Source organism: Eumetopias jubatus, unplaced genomic scaffold (assembly GCF_037043125.1).
Source record: "Eumetopias jubatus isolate StellerSeaLion01/CBP00866 unplaced genomic scaffold, mEumJub1_p1.0 scaffold_10, whole genome shotgun sequence".
Lineage (NCBI taxonomy): Eukaryota > Metazoa > Chordata > Mammalia > Carnivora > Otariidae > Eumetopias > Eumetopias jubatus.
This window is the reverse complement of record NW_028274816.1, coordinates 50,198,721-50,222,836: the sequence shown is the minus strand read 5'-3', so window position 1 is coordinate 50,222,836 and position 24,116 is coordinate 50,198,721. Positions and strand designations below refer to the sequence as shown.

The following is a 24,116-nucleotide window of genomic DNA, read 5'->3' as shown; positions in this document are numbered from 1 at the left end:
GATGCAGCCTGGTTTTTTAAAAAATTCATTCTCTGTATTCCACTTTTATTAATAAAAACCACCACCACCACAGTGCTAGCACTAAGGTGAGTTCGTAACTCAGCAGTGGGTCTGCCGGGGAGACTGAGCCCAGTCAGTGGGATCCCAGAGCCAGCTGAGCGGATTCCGGAGGGTGCTTTGGGCAAGTCCCTTAACCTCTCGGGGCCTGTTTCGTCTTCCAGAAATGGGGCAAACGCTGCCTTCACCATGAACTGTCATGACATTTAAGTGCATGAATATACACGAAGGGTAAAGCTGATACATGACACAGCTTTAAGGAGATTGGCAACATCAGAGCCATTGTAATAACTATTATTTATTAGTGTTTGATTGTTGTCATCTCACCCAGCAGTTCCCCGGATGTCACGACACAATCTGAAGCACTGTGAGCTGTCACCTCACCTTCTGCCCTGGTGCTCATCTGGCCATAAAGGTAAGGAGGGGGGGAGGGGGCTGGGAGGCAGATGGGCTGGTGACCACCTGTGGTTGGGGGCACAGGGTTTGGGGGCTGCCTCCTCTAAATTGCCACAAAGCCTCAGTGCCATCCCATTCCTCCTCAGCGAGAGGGTCGTTGTGAGGGGATGGGGCTAGGGCCCTTGGTACAGCATCGGCCAGGCTGGATGACGTCCAGGCTTGGCTGGCCCCACACCCAAAGCCCCTGGCGGCGGCGGCCTGCTGGGTTCCCACGTCTGGGCAAAGGCCAGGAACAAGGGGGATGGGGAAAGGCAGGGCTGAGGGAGACCCATTTTGGGGAGCCTGCCCAGATGACTACCACCCCGTTTCTGGAAAGGTCGTCCTTACTTGGGTCTTTTGGAAGTCTCTATTGTTTTTGCTAGCCCAGCTCCCCTCTTTTGGCAGAAGAACTCCCCGGATGCCTCCTCCAGGTGGCTCTGATGGAACTGTCAATCACAGTGTCCTGCCCTGCCCCCAGACCCAGTGGAGCACATGTGATCCAAGCAGAGCCAATCAGAGTCCTCCCCACAGATTTGGCAGCAAGTGTCTCCCCTGTGGAGGAGAACGTATAAAGATGCATAAGAGCTGAGCTGCCAGTATCATTTTCCCATGACATGGAGAGAGCTTGCTGGTGGCAGAAAAGAGAATGACATTCACAATGCAGAAAAGCAGCAGAGCTTTAGAGGAGCAGAGCCGTCAGAGGGCAGAATTCTGGTGATATCATTTGAATGCCTGGATCCAGCTATGCCTGAAGCTAGCCCTACCCCAGATTTGCAGTTACATGAACCAATGAATTCTATTTCTGGCTTAAACCAGTTAGAACTAGATTTCTGTCCATTACAATTCACCCTAATTGAGCAGGGTGCCCCCAGCAGGCCTTGTTCCCTGGCCACAGCTGATATTTAATCTAGGCGAAGACCTATGACCAACCCAGGACAACGGGTTTCTCTACTCAGACTTGAAAGCACTGGGAGTGTTGTGAGGGGAACGGCATTTGACAGCAGTGTCTGCTGTGGCTGAGACCCCCCAATTCCTGCCCTGCCTGAGGCCTGCTGCCTTAATTCTCCCCATTCTGCAGGACATCTCATGATCCTGGAAGAATCTCTATAGCTCTCCCTTTATTTCTTATGCCAACCAGAGTGAACCTCTTGCACGTGTAGCAATCTTGGGCTCTCCAAGAGTCTAACCTTGGCCTGGCCCCTTATTCACTGATCCTATACAAGTCACTGAATTTCTCGAGTCTTAAGTTTTCTCTTCTGTAAAATGGAGGGACTACCAGGACTGCCCTCAGGAGGTTACTGGCTTACGCAAGATGTAGCCGGGGAAGCACGTGCCTGCAGAACCCGGCCCAGACTAAGGGCTCGCAGAGGTGAGCAGCTAACAACGGTGACGCGACCTACCTCACGGGTCCGGAAGATGATCCTGTACTGGTACTGCGGCCCATGATCCTTGTGGTCCTCCACCTTCTCCCGCTTGATGCTCACCGCCACTGGCCCCAGCTTCTCGTCCACACCAAAGTAATTGGCATGTTCTGAGAGGGAAGAGTGGGGGAGTTCAGAGTAAGCTCTCTGGAAGGAGGGGTGACGTGCCATGCCCGGTGCAGGTTCTTGTGTGACCCGTGGGATCCTGCTCACACAAACCTCCTGGTCACGGCCACGCCTGACAGACTGACTGCAAGACCGGACTGTGCCACCTCTGCCAAGTCACAGAGTCTCAGTTCCCTCATCTGAGAAATGGGGGGCCCTGACACTATCCATAACTCATTGAGTGGATGTGAGGACGAAATGAAGCTACACACATTAAATGCTCAGCGCAGTGTCTGGCACGTAACAACCCAGCCTCGCTATGATTATCCTAGATTTGCAAATGTTCGTTAGCTTAGCTGCCGATTGGCCCCATGAAGTGGTGAAGATTCTATTCCAGAGAGCTGCTTGCCGGGCTCAGATCCGGGGTCTGCCACTAGGTTGGATGGACGGTCCAGGCCAAGGTGCTCCACAGCATTCTCGTGAGTAAAACGGGATCAGTAAGGATGGACCAGCCTCCCGACACGGTGGTCAAAACTAAATAGGTCAATAGGTGTGAAGCACTTTGCACAAGGCCGGGGACACAGTAAGCACAAAAGAAATGCTATTATCAACCAAGGGCATGATGTTTGTCAGCGAAAAGGGACCATGATTCAAGCCCCTAGGCATCACCTTTATCCAGCCACGTTTCTGTAACAGCTAGGACACTTAAACTACTCTTTCCTTACAGTGATGGAACCTTTGTATCACAGAGCAAGTCTCCTCTTCTCTTCCCTAAATAACAGCTGTCTCCCCTTTTTCTCTAACCATGTTGCTGTTTTATAATCCTTCCAGGTACACGTTTTTTTCCTGATGTATAACCCAAGTATTTCCTGCCTGTGGTAGATAACCCACCAGCAGTTGGTCTTAACCCAAGTCCACGAGGTCAACATCTAACCACTGCCAGGAATTCCTTCCCATCCCAGTGCTCTGAATATATAACTGATGGTTCCTGTTCTCACAAGGTGCTCTTAGTGAATCAAAGGCTTATCTAAGGCCCAAATAATGTGTGTTAATTAACGGCACTGGTCAGACCAGCACCTGCACCGGCTTAAACCATCTCCACAGCTGGTCAGAGAACAGAAGAATTATCTGCTCCAAAGATAGCAGCTCATTCCTGAAACAGCTGTACGGGTTGTTTTATTTTCCACCAATGCATACCGTAGGCACTCAATAAACAATGACCAATGAGTAATTTATTTATAAGCTTCCAGGGCTCCAAAGAAGTCCATTTTTGAAAGGAAATGGCTTTTTTTTTTTGAAGCTCCATGATGAGTACTTACTACCTGCCTGATGAAGAACTTTTAACGTACAATCTTATATGATCCTCACCACAGTCTTTCATAGGTATTTCCATGTGTGAGTTGAAAAGAATGTGTGAGTTGAAAAGAACATGTTCTCTGTTGGTTAGGTACAAAATTAATAATTATATATAACGTAATATATAATTAATAACCCAACAAAAACCTGATTCTACATTTATACATATATATAATAAATATATAAGTAAATATACAAAAATATATATATAAATGTAGAATCAGGTTTTGATTGGGTTATTCAAATCCTCTTCAGCCTTATTTTTTTGACTACAAGATCTGTCAATTTCAGAGAGACTGTGTCAGCTTCTCCCATTATTGTGGATCTGTTCACTTCTCCCTGCAGCCTTGTCAATTTTTTAAGTACTTATCCCCTAACCCAGGTTACCAGGTGCATAAAGGTTCACAACTATTCGAGTTTCTTTTCTTCAGGTTAGCCACTGCCTGGAACTCGCCCCCCCAACCTTTTATTTTCAATTTCTGTGTGCTTCTGTTTTGGGGCGTGTGATGCTCCTATAATCATCCCAACATTCCTCACGTGAGGATGCAGAGTCTAGTGAGTGAAATGTGTCACATAGCTAATAAGCTATGACACAGACACCACAAACCCTGGGCTGACTCGCAACGATGGAACTCCAGAGACTGCACGTGCTCTGAGTCCTATGGAATGACTTAGTTGACGTTTTGTTAGGTTTGACTAGGACACTGGTTTAAAAAAAAATTTTTTTTAACTCGTTGCTGTGGCGTACTAGCTGCCTACCCATTCTATTCTTTCCTTCCTCCTTTTCAAGAAAAACCCTCTACTCATAGGGGAGGAAAAGAGAGGGGATTTGTCTAGCTAAAAACCTGTATTTCCCAGCCTACCTTGTAGATAGAAGTGGTCAATAAGCAGCTGTGGTTGGATGGGGCTTATGAGAAAGCTCTTTAAAAGGGGCTGACAGGAGATTGGTCTTTTTGCCCTTACCCTTTCCTCTTTTTCTTTGCCTGGAAATGTGGATGTGACAGCTGGAACTGCAGCAGCCATCTTGGGCCAGGAGACTACTCTGGGGGCTGGAGGCCATGCACTAAGGCTGGCATTCCCCTGATGCTAAGGAGAAACCATACCAGCCCTGGGTTGCTGACCTCCAGACTTATTTATATTGGAGAAATAAACTTCTATGTCGATAAAGCCTGTCACTGGCAGTTACAAGCAATTCCAAATCAATACAGCTGTCAGCACTCAAAAATGAGGAGAATCCACATTAAAAAAAAAAAAACAAACTTAATTTCAGGAGAGTCTAGAAAAACCGAAAAGGCTGGCAACAATGGGCTTTCCTGCATTTCCTGCATGCCAACAGTGAGGTGGGGCTGAGCAGGGGCTGCCCTTTGCTCAGTCGCTGCCTGGCCCCTTAGCTGCCTGGGTTTGTGGCCTCTGCATTAGGCTATGCTGTCTCCTGCGACTGCCCCACCGGCACCGATGAACCTCGTGACACAGGAAGCCCATCTCTCCCTGGTGTTAACACCTTCGCAACATCAACAGCTCCACCTTCAAAGGGGATCCAGAACCTGCTGGCTTCTTCCCCATGCATGGGCTCCCAACTTAGACTTGTCCATCCATCATCTCCTGCCTGAACTAGTGTGGCAGCCTCCCCGCTGGTTTCCCTGCTTCCCAATCGCCCCACGTCTGTCCCCCAGACAGAGGCTGTGAACACCCGAGTCGGATCAGGGCCCTCGACTGCTCAGAACTCTCTCGTGGCTCCATCTCACTCAGGGTGCAGGCAAGAGTCCTCATCACCATGACCCACTAAGTCCCACATGATCTGCCCCCATCACCTCTCTGTGTGGGCTCCTTCCACTCTCCTTCAGTCACTCTGTCCCAGCAACACTGACCTCCTTCCTCCTCCTTAGTGTTTCAGGACTATTGCACCTGCTCTTCCCTGTGCCAGAACACTGTCCCCAATCTCCACACAGCTCTGTCCTTTAGCCCAGTACTCAAATGGCACCTACCTAGGAGGCCCTCCCAGGCCATTCCCCATTGAAAATGCAGCCCCTGACCTGGACACTATTTCCCTCTCCCGCGCTTTACTTTTCTCCATAGCGCTTGCCACCCCAGGACACCTTATATATTTTACACATTAATCTAGTTTTATTGTCTTCCCCCCACTTTAGTGCCAGGAAGACAAGATCTTAGTTTTAAGCTGCTCAATACTGTATCCCCAGGCTCTCGAAAGTGCCTGGCCCATAGCTTAACCCAGCACACAGATGCTAAATAATGCCGATTGTCTCCTGCTTCGGCGAGTTCATCCCTGTATGAGGCACCAAGCTAGGCGCTGGATGAGGCTCCGCTCACTGCATCCTCACCCCCCTCCCTCTGCTACATCCTCGGGGCCTGGCACTCAGGGAAGGCACGCGCAGCGGGAGCTCCGGGGACAAGCTGCGGCCCGCCAGCCCCCGCGCCCCTTCACCTCTGCCCACGAAGTGGTCCTGGTAGTAGCGGGCACCCAGGTCCACGTGCTCGATGCTGTACTGCCGCGGGCGGCTCTGCGTCCTCTGCTGCTCCTTGGGCACCTCCAACACCGAGATGCTGGCGTTGGTGCGGTGGGCGCTGAGCGCGGGCTCGGCGGGGCGGCCCTCAGCGCCGCCGCCGCCGCCCGGGGAGCCCACGGCCGCCCGCGAGAAGCTCACGTTGCGCTCGCACTCGCCGCCAATCTCGTTGCGGAAGTGCGGGCAGCTGAGCAGCAGGTCGTTGCTGTTGTCGTCGCCCAGGTCCTGCTCCAGGTTCTCCTTGCAGTTCAGGTCCTCCGTGCTGGGGAAGGCGGTGTCCAGGCCGCCCAGGCCGTGCGCCCGCGACGCCGAGAGGGCCGCCGTGGCGGAGGCGGCCGAGGCGCCCGTGGTGGTGTTGCGCCGCTGCGCCGTGGCCACCCTGTTGGCGACCGCCTCGTTGAGGTCGAACAGCATGCTCTGCACGTCGAAGTGGGCGAAGCTCTTCTGGCAGACCCACGGGCGGCCGGCCTCCGGGGGGCTCCGGCCCTCCTCGGCCTCCCCCGGCGCCCGGCCCGCCTCGCCGTCCGCCTTCCCGCTCCTCAGCTTCCGGAAGATGGACGAGTCCGTGGCGTCCCCGCCGCCCAGGCCGCGCGCCGCCTTCTTCCGGGCCTTCTCCTTCTCCTTGGCGGGCTGGAGCCCCAGGAGGCTGTCCTTGGCGGGCTGGCCGTTGCGGGGGTCCGCCTTGGCTCCGCCGCTGCCGCCCGGGACGTGGGGGCCGGGGCCGGCCTGGAGCAGCGCGCGGAGGTTCTGGGGGCCCGCGGCCTCGGGCTGCTCGCTGCGGAACTCGTTGAGAATGTCGAAGAAGCTCTGCTCGGGCACGCCCTGCACGTCGATGGAGGACGTGCTCCCGTACTCCCGGAAGAGCGGCAGGGCCCCCGTGTGCCGGGGCCCCCGAGGCTCGCCCGTGTCCTCCACGTCGCACTCGCTGAGGGTGATCTCGCTGCTGCTGCGGTGCCGCAGAGGGAGGAAGGCCCTACCAGGGGACCGGGGCCACCCGTCCTGGAATTCCACATCTTTGGACCTTCTCCTGGAGAGTCGGTGGAAGGCTTTGGGCCCCGAGGAAGCCGCGGTGCTGACGGGGGGCTGTCCGTTCTGTATGCTCCTCATGGAATGGGCCACCTTTGCGGCCTTTGCGCCGTCTGCGTCCTGTGAGGGGCTTGGGTTGTTCTGCTCTCTCAGCGCCTCCCGCTTGGGCGGCCAGTCGGCCACTCTTGCGCGCACCCCCATCTTGGGCACTGCAGGGGTGGTGGGACTGGGGCGGGTGGTGGCACTGACTGGGCTCTCACCAATGGGCTGGGGCATGCCTCCGTTCTGGACCCAGAATCCCATGGGAGCATAGTCCCCTGTGTGTGGCCCGGGGAGGAGGTCGGCCCCCCTGGCCCCACAACTGGCTGCCAGGTCCACACCATCATTGGGGATGGGCCGATAGGTGGTCATAGTCCACGGGCACTGGAGTGCTACTGGCCCCCGTGAGCTGTGGAGTGACTTTATGGGGTCCCCTGGCCCTCAGCCATTGTTCAGGGCCACCAGTCCCAGGATGAAGGATGCTGGTCCCTGAAGCCTGACGGGAAGGTTGTGAGCCTGTGGAGTCCAGTTCTCCACCATCGCTGTGGACAACGGAGCCAGGACAACCTCAGGAGGCAGGTGCGGTCCTGGGGTTTCCAGTCTGAGTGGCTCAGCGGGACAGAGCAGGCAGCAGATGCAGGTGCCGGCCAGCAGGCTGCAGGGCTGTCCTCCCTGCCATGCTGAAAAAGGAGAGAAGGCAAAGGTGAGATGTGATGTTACTGTTCCCAGAGAAAGACTTTTTGTGTGTGGCAGCTTTATGCTCATTTAAAAAACCCGTTTATTATGGAAACTTTCAAACATACTCAAAGCAGAGAAGAGCAGGATGAGCACCCCACCAGCTTCAACAACAGTTAACTATTCCTGATTCCTGTTTCATCTACCCACCCACTCCTACACTTTTATTTGACAGAATATTTTAGAATATATCCCAGGTGTCAGCTCCTTTCACCTGTAAAAACTTAGGCTTATATATGTCGCAGTTAAGGCCTTTCAAAATTAACCGCGATACCTTTATCACATCCATCTAGATTATCAAGAATTCTTTAATATCATGTAATACCCCATATCTGCATTACATTTTCCCCATTGTCTCAAAGTTGTCTTTTAGAGTTGGTTTGTTTAAATCAGGATCCAAACAAGATCCCTACTCTACTTTGGCAGGTATATTTCATAAGTCTCTTCTATAATGTCTCCCCCATGCCCATCACCTTTATTGTGACACTATTCACGTGTGGAAGGAATGAGGTCACTCGTCCCATGTAGTTTTCCACTTTCAGGATCTGGCTGCCTTTTCCCTTGTGGTGTCATTAAACACGTTCCTCTGCCCCCTGTGAGTCCTGCAGGTAGAGGCTGGGCTGCTGTCTATCTGTCCTGCAGTCTGCCTGACCAGCCACCCCACCAAAAAGGAAGTAAAAATGACAGATGAGTCACCATGATTACTGGTAGATTTGGGGGAGGGGATGTCTCTAGAACTCTATGTGATTAATAGATACCATGAGCCAGTAAATCAGCTCCTGTCACTTCTTTGCTGACATCTCCCCAGTGGCTCCTTACTGCATTAGAATAAAATCCAAATTCTTCTGCTGACCCACAAGCCCCACAGGCTCTGGCCCCTGCCAGTCTCCCTGAGGCCTCTCCCCATCCCTGCCTGAGATCCCATCACACTGGCCCTCTTCTATTCTGCGGACATACCAAACCCCACCCAGGATATCTGGATATGCTTCCGTTGGTTCTTCACCAAGCTGGCTCGCTTGCATGATGTCCACTCTTCAATGAAGCCTTCCCTATGAAGAGAAGCCCACCAATGACTAATGGTGCTTTCTGAGGAAGGGGAAGGCCGTGTGTATGTGTGTGTGGGGGGAGGGCATTTCCTAACTCATGCCCATAGGTACGGAACAAGCTGGCAGAGAGAGAACCAGGGGGCAGCATGAAGCAGATTCATGGAGCAAAACAGGCGAGCCTGTACATCTGAGAAAGTAAGAATCAGAAGGGAGGAGTGGGGAGCAAGAGCACACTCCTCTTCCTAGCTCCCAAAGCAGCATTTTCCTGAAGATGTTGCAGGCAGGCACACAGGGGAGGGGGCAGAGAATGGGGGGCAGGGGTAGGCCCCAGGGCCAGGTTGGTTAAGGGAGACAGAAGCAAGGCCAGGTGAGTGGGACAGCAGAGGCATTTTTTTTTTTTTAAGATTTTATTTATTTATTTGAGGGCAAGAAAGCATGAGCAGGGGGGAGGGGCAGAGGGAGAAGCAGACTCCCTGCTGAGCAGGGAGCCCAGGACTGTGGGCTCATGACCTGAGCCCAAGGCAGGCGCCTAACCAACTGAGCCACCCCAGTGCCCCAGCAGAGGCTTTTCTATAGAGGCAGGTGGACCTCAGCTCCGGCGACCAAGCTTTGCGGGGATGCGGATGCCAGAGCATTGGATTTTTAAGTAGAAATCAGAAATCTTGAACTGGTATGCAACTTTTCCCAGTTTGAAAAACAAAAACAACAGCAGCAATGACAACCAACTACCATGCGGAGAAGACCTCTACAAGGATTTTCAAGAAACTGCTAACAGTCTGGGAAGGGGAAGTCGGTCTCTTTCCCCCACTCCCAGCCCTCTCTCCTGCTGTACTCTGCTCCTTAGTACTTCTCAATATACTCACTTCTTTCTCCTATTTATTCCTGATCCCCACCTCATGAGGTGAGATACCGCTGTATCCCCAGGATCTAAATGTGTCTTGAAAGTAGGAGAAGGAAGGAGCCTTACTTTTCATTGTACACCACTGGCTACCTTTGGAATTGCTTGCATGTACTTCTGGTCGATAAAGAAATACTTAAGAACACTACCAACAAAAACCAAGTAAGGGTCAACCAAATAAGTATGTGGGCCAAATGTGGGCAGGGGATGCTGGTCTGTGACCTCTGGTGATGGGTCAGCGCAGCAGCTTTGCCAGAGAGGAGTGCCCCTATACTCTTTGGGGCCCTGGATCCCAGGCCAAACTGGGGGGTGCAGCTTGGCCAGGGGTACCCCTGGGCCAGCCTGGGAGAGCACGGAGGATCAGCCCTCTTGAGGCCACACTGGGGCTGGCTGGGAAAACCAGTGGCCCAGATGCGACCCTGACTTGCTTATGCAAGCACCTCCCGACAGATGGGCTTTGCTGATGGCATTTTGTTTCCAGCTCAGTCAGAAACCCCCCATCTGTTTTGCTCTCTTCTGTGAAAACACACAGATGTTCCTGAGGCCCCGGTGTCTTTCCACAGATCCCTTCCTGGAGCAGGTGTAGCCAAGTCGCCCTGTGCTACTCAGAGGCTGAGTGATACCCACAGCCTCTGTGGGATTTGGGGACTGCTGCACACTGGTCCCTTTCCAGCTGCTGGTTGTCCAGCTCCCCCCTCCCAAGAGCACCCCCATCTTCCTGATGGGGAAGCCCCTATTCTGAGGGCCAGACTGCCTGGGTTCAGATCCTAGTGGGCCACAGGCTGGTTACTAACACCATGACTCAGTTTCAATCTGTAAAATGGGCAGAATACCGCCTATGTCCTGGCCACTGCTATCGCTACGGTTACTTCCCTCCTGTTTCTTCTCCCTGCCCCCAATTACAGAAGCACAGCCAGGGGTGGGCTCGGCGGCTGAGTGGTGTCCACGTGGATCTCTCTGCACAAGTGTCTTCTCGTCAGTGTTCCTTGGCTCCTGCCTCTTCTCTACGCCTGCTCCTCCCGCCTCCTGGTGATCGGTCAGCCCCTGATAAATTCTTCTGCCCAAGACTGTCAAGCGTGGCTTCTGCTGCTGGCACCGGAGGACCTGGACTCATGCACAGTGCCGCGGACAAGGAAGGCAGCTGGGGATGGTGGACAGGGAAACACGGCGGGGGGGGGGTGGCAGCACAACAAGAAGCGAGGGGCGGTGGGAGTCAGGTGGGAGGCCTGTGGCTGCAGGCAACGGAGTCCCATCTGCTGGTAGCTCAGGCAGTGAAGACCTCATTATCCTGTGTCACAAGGAGGCCACCAGATATGGTGCCTCCACTCTTGTACACAGGAATGATGTCAGGCGCTTTCTCTGCCCCCACCCCATCCTCCTCTGCGTCTCTCAGTGAGCTGCTGGCTTACACCTTTGGCTTTTGGCCTCAGAGGAGCGAGCTTGTGGCCACAGCTGCACTGAACCACGGGCCGGGGCGGGGGGGGGGGAGAAAGGGGTGACGTACGACTGTTCTTACTTCTTACCCATCTGACCCTAGTCAGGAAGGAGGATGTTTGCCAGAACATTCCCCCTACACCTCAACAGACTTTCCTTGATGCCTAATTGGCCAGAATGTGGTCACATATGGCCATTCCAGGTGCAAGGAAAGCTGGGAAGGCTGAGAATCTGGGATTATCCCGATTGCCCTTAGGCTGGTGAGGACTTAAGAGAGCTGGCCACACTGGCTCCCTAAAAATGTCAGGGTCTGTTAGAGGAGGAGGCACCCAATAGTGTATCTGTGTAAATGCTCCCAGACTGTCACTTGTAAAGAAGCTGGGGAAGTCTGAGCTGAGAGGGTGCTCCCTTATCAGGCCCCCAAAGCCTAGAGGCTGGAACAGCAGACATGCAGGCAAGTGTCACAGCCGCAATGTTCTGGCTCTGAAGGGCCTTGCTCTTCTGTGAAGGAGCCACGATGTCTGCCAGAACCTCCCATGGCAGAGTAGAAGGAAAAAACACAAGCCTTCCAGTGGTAGACACTTGTGGTTTGCTTCCCTGGCCTCTATGACTCTTTTTTCCAAAAACAGTCCAGATTTCCCTTTGGGAACCTGCCTTCTCTGACTCCCACCCAGTGGGCTAGAGGAGGAGCTCCTTCTTGAGCTCAGGAACTAACCATGTAACTGGATCAGAACCAGTGAAATCATTGCCAAGAGTCCTAGGGCTGAAAGCTGTGCTTCTCCCTCTTACCCTGAGTCTGAGAGGATGGGAGGGATGGAATCACTGCAGCCATCTTGTGACCATGAGGGAAGAACCATTTATGAAAGGGGCTGAAATAGGGGAGACTTGGGGGCTGTAGCCATCACTTTAGTCTGAGTTAAGGTGGACCTGAAGCCACCACTATTCTAGCCACCGCTAGATGTTTAGTTGTATAACAAAACATCTGTAACAGCAGCTACCACGAACGTGATCCTTCTATGGTCCAGGTCCTTCTCTAAGCACTTTACATTTATTATCTCCCTTAATTCCACATCAACTCTATGAAGTAGATATTATCTCCATTTTAACATAAGCAAACTGAAGTGGGCAGATGAAGTAATGTGCCCAAGGCCAGATGGCCACGAGGTGGCAGAGTTGCAAATGATCCAGAAGCTTCATTCCTGAAGTCAGGCGGTCCTGAGTTCAAGCACCAGCCCTCCAGGTTGCCCAGTGGGCAAAGTCCCGGACCTCCAATCCTCCTTTTCCTCACTGGTGACACACCGTAAATTATCTCCAGATGCAACTGGTCCTCTGAGTTCCAGGCTCTGGTAGCCACCTGCTTACTTGACATCACGTATGTATGTCAACATGCATTGCAAACTAACCATTCCCACCCCGAACTCTTGATCTCTCCCTATCCACAAAACTTGTTCCTTCTCAGAAATCATCAGGGTGGGCTAAGTTATACCACAGTAACAGAGGACCCCAAGTACCAGGGTCTTACACAACAAAGGTGTTTCTTGGTCATTCTGCATGTCCCAACACGGGTGGGCCAAGGGCCTTCTCATGCCTGCTTTACTCCCAGTCGACAGAGCCGTCCTTCCATGAGACCCAGCTAATTTCACAGGTAAGGGACATGGCTAAACCACATAACAGCCTCCCTGTTCCCTCTGCTTCTGCTCCCCCCCTAAGTGCCCTCTTCCATGCAGCAGGATTCAATATTCACATTTGAATCTTAGTATAAAAATCCAAATCTTAGGATAAAATTGAAAATCCTCACCTTGGCCCTCAAGGCTCCTTTCCTCTTCTCCTTGCTCTGGGAGCCCAGGCCACAATGTCATTCTTTCAGTTCCACTTACTGTTTATCCTCCCTGTTGCCTCAGGGCCTTTGCACAGGCCATTCCCGTTGCCCTTACCTAGAAAGTTCTTTCTCAAGAGTCAGGACAAACATCACTTTCTCAACATGCCTTTCCCTTCTCATGAACCTTGTTCAATCCCCAACCTGAGCTCTCAGAGCACTCTTGGAGCATTTCTCTTTGGGGTTACCTGCATTAGTGTATGTATGTAAATCACCACGTAATGAACTGTTAGCCATATGTAAGGTTTATGAGGCACTGGAGTCTTTATTACTGCCTGCATCTCCAGCACATGCCTGACACAGAGTACGTGTGGAGAGATAAATGAGTGGAGGGATGACAACCTCGCTCAGACCAGGAAGAGCACTGGCTCAGTCAGGGTCTATGACTTGAGGGTAGGTGGCGCTTGCTTGGTGACCCAGTGTGTCTGCCCCGGGAAGAAGCATGTTCAGGAAGCTGAAAGTAATACGTGGAGAGTGTGTGTGTCTGTGTGTGTGTGCGTGCACGTTCATACAACAGACACCTATCACATTCTTAAAAATCACTTAGTCCAAAGAATTCATTCGGTCGAAAGAGCACTAAAACCTTATTCTTTTACTGAACATTGACCAGGCGTGTATAACTCACTCATTTCACAAACGCCAAGCACCTAAAATCCACTTATTTATTCAATAGATTTCTCAAGCACCTACTACATTGGTAGGTGAAGCTACAGCCCTGAGCAGGACAGACCACACTCCCCTCTCGTGAACTTACTTCAGGAGAGGGAAGCCACAGAAACAAGTCAACCGAGACAGAAAACAAGGTAACTTCAAAGGGTGATGAGCAGTTTAAAGGACTAAAACATTGTGACAGGGTAGGGCTAGGGGCTGCTCTCAATGGGAGGTGGTTGGGAGGCCTGGTTGTGGGGTGCCATTTGATCTCAAGAGAGGGCACCTGCCATGCACCAGGTTTGCTGATGAACGAGGCTGACATGCATGGGCAGGAAAGCTGGGAGTGGCCAGTGTACAAGGCCCTGTGGGCTCGTCCAAGGCAGTAGTTCTCTCCCCCACTGTCCATTAGAGGCACTGGGGGAGCTTTGTAAAAATATAGGTGTTCATACTCCACCCCCAGAGAGTCTGAATCAGCTGGTCTGGGGTGGGGACCAGGCCTGAGAGCCTTTTAAAAGCTCTCCAGCTGATTCTAATATGCGGTTGGGGCTGAGGACAGAGGAGCAGAGAGCAAAGAAAGGAGGGCATGGCATCAAGCCCTGCTTTGCTGCAAATGCAAGGCCTGCTCAGCCAGAGCAGGCCGGCACAGAGGGGGCAGGAGAGCAGGTGTCCCCGAGGCCCCGGCAGTGGCTGTGGTCTAGGGAGGAGCAGGGGATCCACACTGTTGGAGGCTGCTGAGAGGGTCACATACGATGACAATTACTGGTCTGAAGGGCACTAGGGACCACAGCAAGAGATATTTCAGGGGATTGCTGCTCTGGGGTGCGTTGTCCACACCCCTTGTCCTGCCTGCCAGTGCGGCCGGCTTACCCTGTCTCCTTCCTAACTTCCTCCCATACACAATGGCTCCCCTCCTCCCTTTGCTGAGCTCCCAAGGGTCTGCACACACCCTGTGCTACAGGAGTTAGCTCACTGGATTTTTTTTTGTTTGTTTTAAAGATTTTGCTTATTTATTTGACAGAGAGAGACGCAGCGAGAGAGGGAACACAAGCAGGGGGAGTGGGAGAGGGAGAAGCCGGCTTCCCGCGGAGCAGGGAGCCCGATGTGGGGCTCAATCCCTGGACCCTGGGATCATGACCTGAGCCGAAGGCAGACGCTTAACGACTAAGCCACCCAGGTGCCACCAGCTCACCGGATTTTTAAGCCTCTGAGTAGCTTTGGTCCTCCTTGGGCTTTGAGCAGCTCCAAGTCTGCAGGGGACTAGGGTCTACCACATGTGCTCTTGACACACAGGCAGGGTAGGGGGTGATAATGTAGAGGTGATGGTAATACACACACATAGCATGTATGAATGTGTGCTTTAATAACCTCATAAAGCAGAGACTTCTGGCATGCCCGTTTTACAGATGAGGCAAAGGTCACGTGGCCATGTCACATGACAGGCGGGGCAAAGGTCACGTGGCCATGTCACACGGCAGGTGGGTAGGTGGAGCAGCTAGGATCCCAAATTTCGTCAGTTTGGCTCCCACACTTTTGCCACTACACTGTAAATGAGAGGTGGAAGCCCCAATGAGCGTGTTCTGTGAATACGCAAATGATGTAAATATCTTCAAAGATCAATTCGTAAGGACAAAACTCGAGAAAGTCAGCAACGGCTCAGAGCAGCCCCTAGCCCTACCCTGTTACAACGTTTTAGTCCTTTAAACTGCTCATCACCCTTTGAAGTTACCTTGTTTTCTGTCTCAGTTGACTTATTTCTGCGGCTTCCCTCTCCTGAAGTAAGTTCACGAGAGGGGAGTGTGGTCTGTCCTGCTCAGGGCTGTAGCTTCACCTACCAATGTAGTAGGTGCTTGAGAAACCTACTGAATAAATGAGTGGATTTTAGGTGCTTGGCGTTTGTGAAATGAGTGAGTTATACACGCCTGGTCAATGTTCAGTAAAAGAATAAGGTTTTAGTGCTCTTTCGACTGAATGACTTCTTTGCACTAAATGATTTTTAAGAATGTGATAGGTGTCTGTTGTATGAACGTGCACACACACACACACACACACACACACACAAACACACACACACTCCACGTATTACTTTCAGCTTCCTGAACATGTTTCTTCTCGGGATTTCAGGTTAAGGATCTGTTTTCTAGGGATGCCTGGGTGGCTCAGTTGGTTAAGCATCTGCCTTTGGCTTGGGTCATGATCCCAGGGCCCCAGGATTGAGCCCCGCGTCGGGCTCCTTGCTCACTGGGAGCCTGCTTCTCCCTCTCCCTCTGCCGCTCCCCCTGCTTGTGCTCTCTGACAAATAAATAAAATCTTAAAAAAAAAAAAAAGAATCTGTTTTCTCCCTTCTACTGGAAATTCAAGCATACACAGGACCTCTTTAGAGTTCCCCGAAGAAACGAAATGGATGGAACTTCCGGACATCTCATTAGGAAGCCCCGAGGCAGAGACTGCTCCATCAGCCCAAAACACGAGGTGCAAGGCCCTGAGCATGGCCACCCGGCTGCGTACTACTCCGATCTGATTTTTACTCTCAGTGCTTCTGACACCAGATGTGTGGGTTTTCCACACGAAGCAATTCTCCAGATCTCTGCAGACACTGATGGCGTGTCCCACAATTTATTTCAATCCCGACACTAACTACCTGGAGTTAGTCCAGATGCCACACAGGTTGGAGGGCTCAGTTCCACCAGACTTGCTCCCCACTTCAGATGCTAATCACAAGTGGTGGGTCCCCAGGTTACCCACACGTCTGACTTGGCTACAAACTGGGGTTCCCACAAACCCCTCCTCAGGCTCGGTAATTGGCTGTAACTGCTCACAGAACTGAGATACTTTACCTACAATTACTGGTTTCCTATAAAAGATACAAATCAACAGTCAGATGAAGTGATATTCAAGATGAAGTCCAGAAGGGTCTTGAGTCCCATGGAATTTGAGGTGCACCACCCTCCCAGCACGTGGATGCACTCACCAACCTAGATCCTCTCTGAACTCTATCCTTTAGGGTTTTATGGAGGCTGCATTATGTGGGCATGATTGATTAAATCACTGGCCATTGCGACTCCGGCAATGTCCAGCCCCCACCTCCTCTCCTGAGGTCAGGGGGGTGGGGCTGAAAGTTCCAACCTTCTAATCACAGGGCTGGTTTCCATGGCAACCAGCCCATATTCTGAAGCTATCCAGGAGTCCACCCAGAATCACCTCATTAGCATAAACTCAGGTACTGCTGAAAGAGGCTTATCCTAAAGAACAAAAGAGGCTCCTATCAACCACATCACTCAGAAAATTCCAAGCGTTTTTAAACTCTTGGGGCCACCAACTGGGGACAAAGACAAAATATATATATTTTTATTTGCACTTTAGTATTTAAGGTCAAAGAATCCAGAGAATGGATGTTTCTAATTGAAATCTTACAGTCATTCCACTCAAACTGGCAAGGGTCCCCAGGGTCTGAGTTTCGGAGAAGCCCGTTCTCTTCAAAGTGTGTAAATCAAGTAGAGCTTCTTTCCCTTCCTTGGGGGAGTGGGGAGAAAGAATTGTAATTATGCTCTGAAATATCAGGTGTGCAACTATTTTATTTTAATCCAGCAATTCCATTTCTAGGAATCTGTCCCTCAGATATTCACACCAGTGCACACAGAAACCCAGGTGCATGGTGGTTCTCCTGCAGGGGCATTCACACCGCCACACTGGTGGAATATGGAAGCGGTGGGAAGAGCCAAAGAGCTCATCGGTAGAGGATGGACTAAATGCGTCTCACTGTCTCTACTCCAGGGATGCAATGCAGCGGTAATAACAGCAAGCTAGAGCTAAGACCAAGTGTCCTGCGTGTAAGAGGCCCACGTGGCCCGAAGCGAATGGGTATAGCTCACGCTGAGGCGTGCTCACTGTGTACCAGGCTAAAGTGCTTTCCACACATTAACTCATTTCATCCTCATGAAACCCTGTGATGGAGGGGCAATCACCAGCCTCAATTTTTTTTTAAGATTTTATTTATTTATTTGACAGAGAGAGACACAGCAACAGAGGGAACACAAGCAGGGGGAGTGGGAGAGGGAGAAGCAGGCTCCCCGCTGAGCAGGGAGCCCGATGTGGGGTTCAATCCTGAGCCAGAGGCAGGCGCTTTACGACTGAACCACCCAAGCACCCCCACCGGCCTCATTTTAAAGCCAATGCAACTGAGTCCAGAGAGGCCGAGTAACTTGCCCAAGGTCACTCAGTGGGAGAGCAGTGGCACTGGGATTTGAACCCAGGCAATCCCACTCCAGGATTTCTCGTTTTATTCCATGGTGCCACTTGTGAAGGGAAAGAGAGGAAAACTGCAGAATCAAACGAAAAAAACAAAATAATTTGGCTTCAACAAAAGGGGGTTGGATTTCATGAGAGAGAGAGAAAGAGGGAAAGAGAATGTAAATGTCTATAAAGAAAGGGCCTAGGAGGACCCCACCCAACTGTTAACAGTGGTTACTTCTAAGGAGTAAAACCGGGGATGGAGATAAAAGGACACCTTTTTTAAAAAAATTGTACGTGTCTGTGCTTGAATTCTTACAAACATTTAAGTTCAAGGCCCTCTCTAGGCCCCCTATGAGGCCTGCCCCAAATCCACAGCCTGGAGAGGAGCCCCGTGAACAGGTTTGCACTTTCTACCAGACTTTTCTTTGTGTCAACTGCACAGGGCAGGGGCGTCTTGGGCTTTAAGTTTTCAGTTGTGAAAGTGAGCCTGTGAGAGGAAACACGGGCAGAGGGAAAGCCGCCCTCTCTGGAAAGCCCTGACCATCCAGAAAGCAGAGTTAGAACAGATGAGCCGCCTCAGTTGAGCACCAGTCCTGGCATCGGTGAGGCCCCAGGAGTCCGAAAACTTCACATCTTTCCAAGTGGAGATTCCTCTGTGGCCTGGCAAGCTGCTCACACCCAGACCCACGGAGGGAAGGAAGGGGCACCCCATCTTGTGTCCACATGCTCCTCAGGGAAACAGAGGCAGTATTTAAATGCTTCAACAGCAATCTGGCCTTCTTTGTTTTAGTCTGCGAGCCAGTATGGTTGGAGTTATGTGGGTTAAATGCTTGTATAATTACGTGCTTATATAGAGAGATGGATTTAAAAATCATAAACAGGCTTCATAGCTGCTTTTCTGACTTATTATCAGATCTTGGAGATTTCCTGATGCGGCAGCAGTCGCCTGGGGCTTAGAAGCCAAGACGACTCAGGTTCAAAAATTGCCCAGCTCAGCCACTTAATTTACCTGGACCTTGGGCAGGTCACTTAACCTCCCTACATCTCTGTTTTCCCATCTGTAAAATGAGATAATAATAGTACTTCACTCCTAGGGATGTTGTGAGTTAAAGACTGTAGAGACTTCGAATATCCCCGGCACGCAGGGATTTACAAGTATTAGCTATTAACGTTTTACTTATATAATAATAAAAACGAAACCTCAAGCAAACCGAACCAAATGTGGCCTTGGCATGAACCCTGGCTGCTCTGGGCTCAGGAGCTGGGTCGCCCAGGGTGGCCTGCTTTGAACCAGAGAAGCTGGGCCAGCCCCCCTCCTTCCTGGCGGCCCAGAGCCAGGGCCACAGGGAGATGCCCCTTCTGAGACCCTGGGGGGTCGGGTGGGTGAGACAAGAGAGTGTTGCTACCTCCCCCGAAGCGCATGTGGAGCAAGCATCTTGTTCCAATTGTGGGCACAGTCCTACTCACTTCAAATGAAACTTTGAAATGCAAAATTACAAAAGGATGCCTCCTGGAGTATGGGCACACGTGCCAGGCCCACCCAGGAGCTACAGCCAAGCTTGTGCCCTCGGATGATGTGACTGAGCTGCGCTGGCTGGAGGCTGGATGAGGGGTCTGTGGTCGGGGACGCCCCTTCTGGGGAGACATCATCAGCACCACAATCACTGCTCCAAGCGGCCGGCCGGCCCTAGAGGGATCTCCCTGGCTCTAGCCAGGCCCACGGTCAAGCCACATGCGCTGGTGTAGCCGTGACATTGACTTTGATACTGAAACTTTTTGATGAACAGCTGCTGCCTGGAACCCTGAGAGTCCCCACTATCACTGCATGGGGGCAACGCTTCAGGGTCCGCTCCCATGGCTGTTGCTGCCCCAGGCTGGAGCGGTGGCGAAATGTTTAGTATGTCACCCGACGGGCTCACTCCTGTGACCAGGCCACGCCTCCTTCAGAAGATGCTGTCTTGTCAGCATGGAGCCTGACTTGCAAACTAATCCTAGCTAACTGCCACCGAAACCTGCTAAGATCACATCTGTTGGGCTCGGAGATTAAATCAATATTTGACAATCCTGATTAAATACAGCCAGGGAATCCTTGTCAAAGAACATCTGTGGAAGTCCTGGTCTTCCCAGCTTGTTCTTGGGGGCCGGCCGGGGGCATCTCTGGCTCTGCTTCTCCTCACCTGAGGAGCTTTGTGGAGGGATGGGGGAGGGTGAAGACACAGAAACAGAAAGGCTCCCCATGGTGGGAGGGGAGGGGGGCACCATCTGCCAGCTGTAATCACCATACCTGCCCCTGACCCCCGTGGCTGCTGAGGACCAGTCCCCAGCCGGAGTGGAGTGCTTGCCACAGAACCGGGCTCCTGATGGTCCACTGTGGCAGTGTTCTCGTCACCTCCATTTCAAAATGGGGAAACTGAGCTTCTGAGAGGGGACACTGCTTGCCCAAGGTCACAGAGAAAATGAGAGGAGGAACAGGGCTTCTAGATGTGGCTCTGGCTGACTCCGGGGTCTTGAGAGACAAATTGTCAAAAGTAAGAGCAAAAACTGGCACTTATGCCACCAGGAGCCCAGACTGGAGGCCTGTTCCAACGGTCCAGGTCCCGAAGCTACACGTGGGGCAGGCCCACTGAGAAGCACTGGCCTTACACCTGGCCCTACTCAGCCCATGCAGCATCCCGGGGTGAGGGCCCTACTGTTCTCCCCAGTTTACAGAAGGGAACACTGAGACTCAGAGGGGCAAGCTACCTGTGAGGTAAAAGGCACAGGGAGGACTGGAACCAGGTGGGTGACTCTATGGCCACCAGAACCACTGTCATTTCTAAAAAGCAGGGATAGGGCGCCTGGGTGGCTCTGTGGGTTAAGTGTCTGCCTTCGGCTCAGGTCATGATCCCAGAGTCCTGGGATCGAGTCCCACATTGGGCTCCCTGCTCGGGCGGGGGGGGGGAGTGTCTGCTTCTCCCTCTGCTCTTCACCCTGCTTGTGCTCTCTCTCACTCACTTTCTCTCAAATAAATAAATATTTAAAAAAAATAAAAAGCTGGGATAGAGCTGTGAACACGATGGGCCTCAATAAATACCTGGTCTCCATTCCTCGGTGATTTAAGACAGAAATGAGGCTCATGCTGGGATCCTGGGATCAAATCCTGGCCCCAACACAGACCAGAGCAGACTGCAGGGGCTCCTTGTCGCACTGCTAGAGGAGCCCGAGATGACCCCCTAAGACACCACTCCCCACGGTAAAGGCACCGAAGAAGCACGCGTACATCCTTACTCAGGATTTGAAAAACAACAACGAGAACCACTCCACAGCATCACTCACAGCTCCCTCATGGGGGGAGGGGTGGGGAGCAGTGGTCACACACCCAATGCCCACAGCCACTGTTCACCACTCTTTCCCCAGGTCCAAAGCAGTGCTGAGATCAGGGGAGTCCTCCATAAGTCTTTGCTGAGTCCACTGATTGAAAAAAAAAAAAAAAAAAAGAAGAAGGAAAGAAAGAAAGAAAGAAGAAAAACCAAATGAACCAATCAGCCACTTGGCCAGATAACCAACTAACCAACCAATCATCCAGTTTATCAACCACCTAGCCAGCCAGCCAAACCACCAGTCAACCAGCCAACTGGTCTCCTGTTTCTGTGTCCCTGTCCCTATTTCCATCTCGACCCCATCTCTCTGCATCTCTATCCCATGTTTCTACATCCCTATTCACACCTATGCATGTCCCTCCGGGTGTGTATCTCTCTCACACATGTGCACAGACAGACAGACATAGCTCTGCTTATTTCTGGCCCCTGAGTCACAGTCCCATGTTAACCCACTGAGGATGTGTCCCAGGCCAGGCAGCCTCTGCCTGGTCCCTCCTAACTCTCTCTCATATTCCAAGTTCCCAGCATCTGCAGGGAGAGAGGCTAAGGAATTGGCCAAGATTATTCTAAAAAAAAAAAAAAAAAATGCAGGAGGCAGATCCCAAACTGTCCGCTGAATAAAAGAACCACTGGCACAGTGTGGCATTGTTCGGGCCCCTAATTTCTCATAATCCAGGAAGGATTTACACCGGTCTTGTCCAGTCTCACCCCCACCCTGATGTGGAATCTTACAAGGAAATTGGCTGCTTTAATCAGAGAATAAACTCAGAGACTCCCAAGAAAATTGTATTCAGAAGTAGTTGAGAAGAATGGCATACTCTCTCTTACAATTAAAAAAATTAGTATTAAAAAAATCTCCATGCGACATATTTTATATCCATATAACCACCTAGGTCGACGCAGAGCAAAGATCTGGAAGGCCAGTCTCTACCTGTAAGTGGTTACCCCAGGGAGGGGAGTGACATTGCGCGTGCACGTGTGATCGTCCTATCCTCAACTGCAAAGTTCCAAAACTTCCCGAAGTCATGCGCCTCCACTTTGGCACCATCGCAGACCACCTGTACTAACATTTGCTTAAGATAATCCTTTCAACCAACTCACTTACTAAAATCTTAATAATCACACTCATCATATTTTTTCTAAGACTCCTCAAACAAAATGCACGAATACGAACATTTGTAAAGCTTGTCTGTGTGTCCATGGATATCAGCTTTGGTCTCAGAAATGTGCTGACGTCAAAACTAGAATGCAGCTTTCGGACATGATTCTGAGGAAAAGAGGCAGACACGGAACGACATGTATCATTTATGATTTCATTTATATAAAGTTCAAAAACAGGCAGAATGGAACCATGTTACTTACTTAGGGTTACTCTCCTAGGTGAACAAACCTTCAAAAAGCCAGAAATGGTGACCACGGAAGTCTGGTGGAGAAAGAGAGGGTTCAGATGGCAGGGGTACATAGAGGGTTCTGGGGTACTGGCAAGATTCTCTCTCTTGATGTGGGGGTTACATGAGCGCTTGCTTTATCACTGTTCACCGAACTGTGTATTTACATTTCACATACTTCTTGGTGCAAGTGTTATGTTTCACAATAACAAAGTTTTAAAGTCTTTTAAAGTCTTTTGCATGGTATCTGTTCATTTTAAACAATGAACTTGTACTCTTGTATCACGTGTGTAATAAAAAAACAGATAAGACCCTCTTTGCGGGGCGCCTGGGTGGCTCAGTAGGTTAAGCGTCTGACTCTTGCTTTCGGCTCAGGTCATGATCTCAGGGTCATGGGCTCCATGCTGAGTGCAGAGTCTGTTTGAGATTCTTTCCCTCTGCCTCTCCACCCCCCCCCAAAGCGCCCCCCCCCCCCCCGGCCAGGTCTCTCTCAAACAAATAAACAAAATGGCTAAAAAAACAGGTAAGCCCCTCCTTGAAGACCTGTGTGTGTTCGTACACACACGCAGTGCCACCCCAGTCACTGTCACTCCCCTGGCTCAAAATTCACTTTCTCTCCTGTAAGAAAGGTTTCTACTTCCCAGAACCGGCAGAGCCACTTCACCTGGCCAGCCAAACACAAACATCCTGGGCACTTCCTCCTGGCCCCAGGGGAGGCGGCCAGAGCGGGGGCTACACTCACAGCAGCGGTTCTGGGACAGCTCACCACATGGCAGCTGGGGGACAGAGGCGCAAGAACCCGCACCTGCCCGGAGGAGGCCTTACAGGGCAGAGGGGCTTGCGGGGCCACACCAGCATGCATCCTAGCTCTGCCCCTGCAGGGATCCCACAGTGAGCTCTAGAAAGACTCTAGTCCTGACCCTTGACTACGAGGTGCAAAGCCTCTTGTCAGCCTGAGGACCAGCTGGCAGATGGCAAAAGCCTGCAGCTCTGTTTGCACAACACCCTAATCAAACATCCTGCCCAGGGGACTAAGACCAAGGCAGAAGGGCTGGAAGGGGGCACTGGGCCCTCAGGAGCCTAAAACAATGGCTCTCCAGGAGCCCAGGACACCAGGAAATCAGCCACTCATTCCTAGGACAACTTTCTTTTATTTATTTATTTATTTATTTATTTATTTATTTATTTGACAGAAAGAGACACAGTGAGAGAGGGAACACAAGCAGGGGCAGTGGGAGAGGGAGAAGCAGGCTTCCCGCGGAGCAGGGAGCCCGATGCGGGGCTTGATCCCAGGACCCTGGGATCATGACCTGAGCCGAAGGCAGACGCTTAACGACTGAGCCACCCAGGCACCCCAAGGACAACCTCCTTCTTCTTCTTCTTCTTTTTTTTAAATGTCCACAGTTGATGGAAGCTTTTTAGAGGCAATCTGGCAATAGCTTTTAAAAATGTTCTTACCCTCTGAGCCTGTAATGCTACTTCTGGGAATTGATCCCAAAGAAACAATGGGAATGAAGAAAAACATTTATGGCATTGGT

General features: G+C 51.5%; 1 protein-coding gene across 1 annotated transcript in view; it reads right to left on the bottom strand.

Moving 5' to 3' along the window:
* SIPA1L3 (signal induced proliferation associated 1 like 3) overlaps window positions 1-24,116 on the bottom strand; it is a 222,560-nt gene that overhangs the window by 86,252 nt on the left and 112,192 nt on the right. The window contains exons 3-4 of the mRNA XM_028090625.2: window positions 5,818-7,641; window positions 1,893-2,023 (exon numbers count right to left, since the gene is read on the bottom strand). Of these exons, the coding sequence (XP_027946426.1) occupies window positions 1,893-2,023; window positions 5,818-7,333 (1,647 nt within the window). The 5' untranslated portion in view covers window positions 7,334-7,641. The remainder of the gene's footprint in view (window positions 1-1,892; window positions 2,024-5,817; window positions 7,642-24,116) is intronic.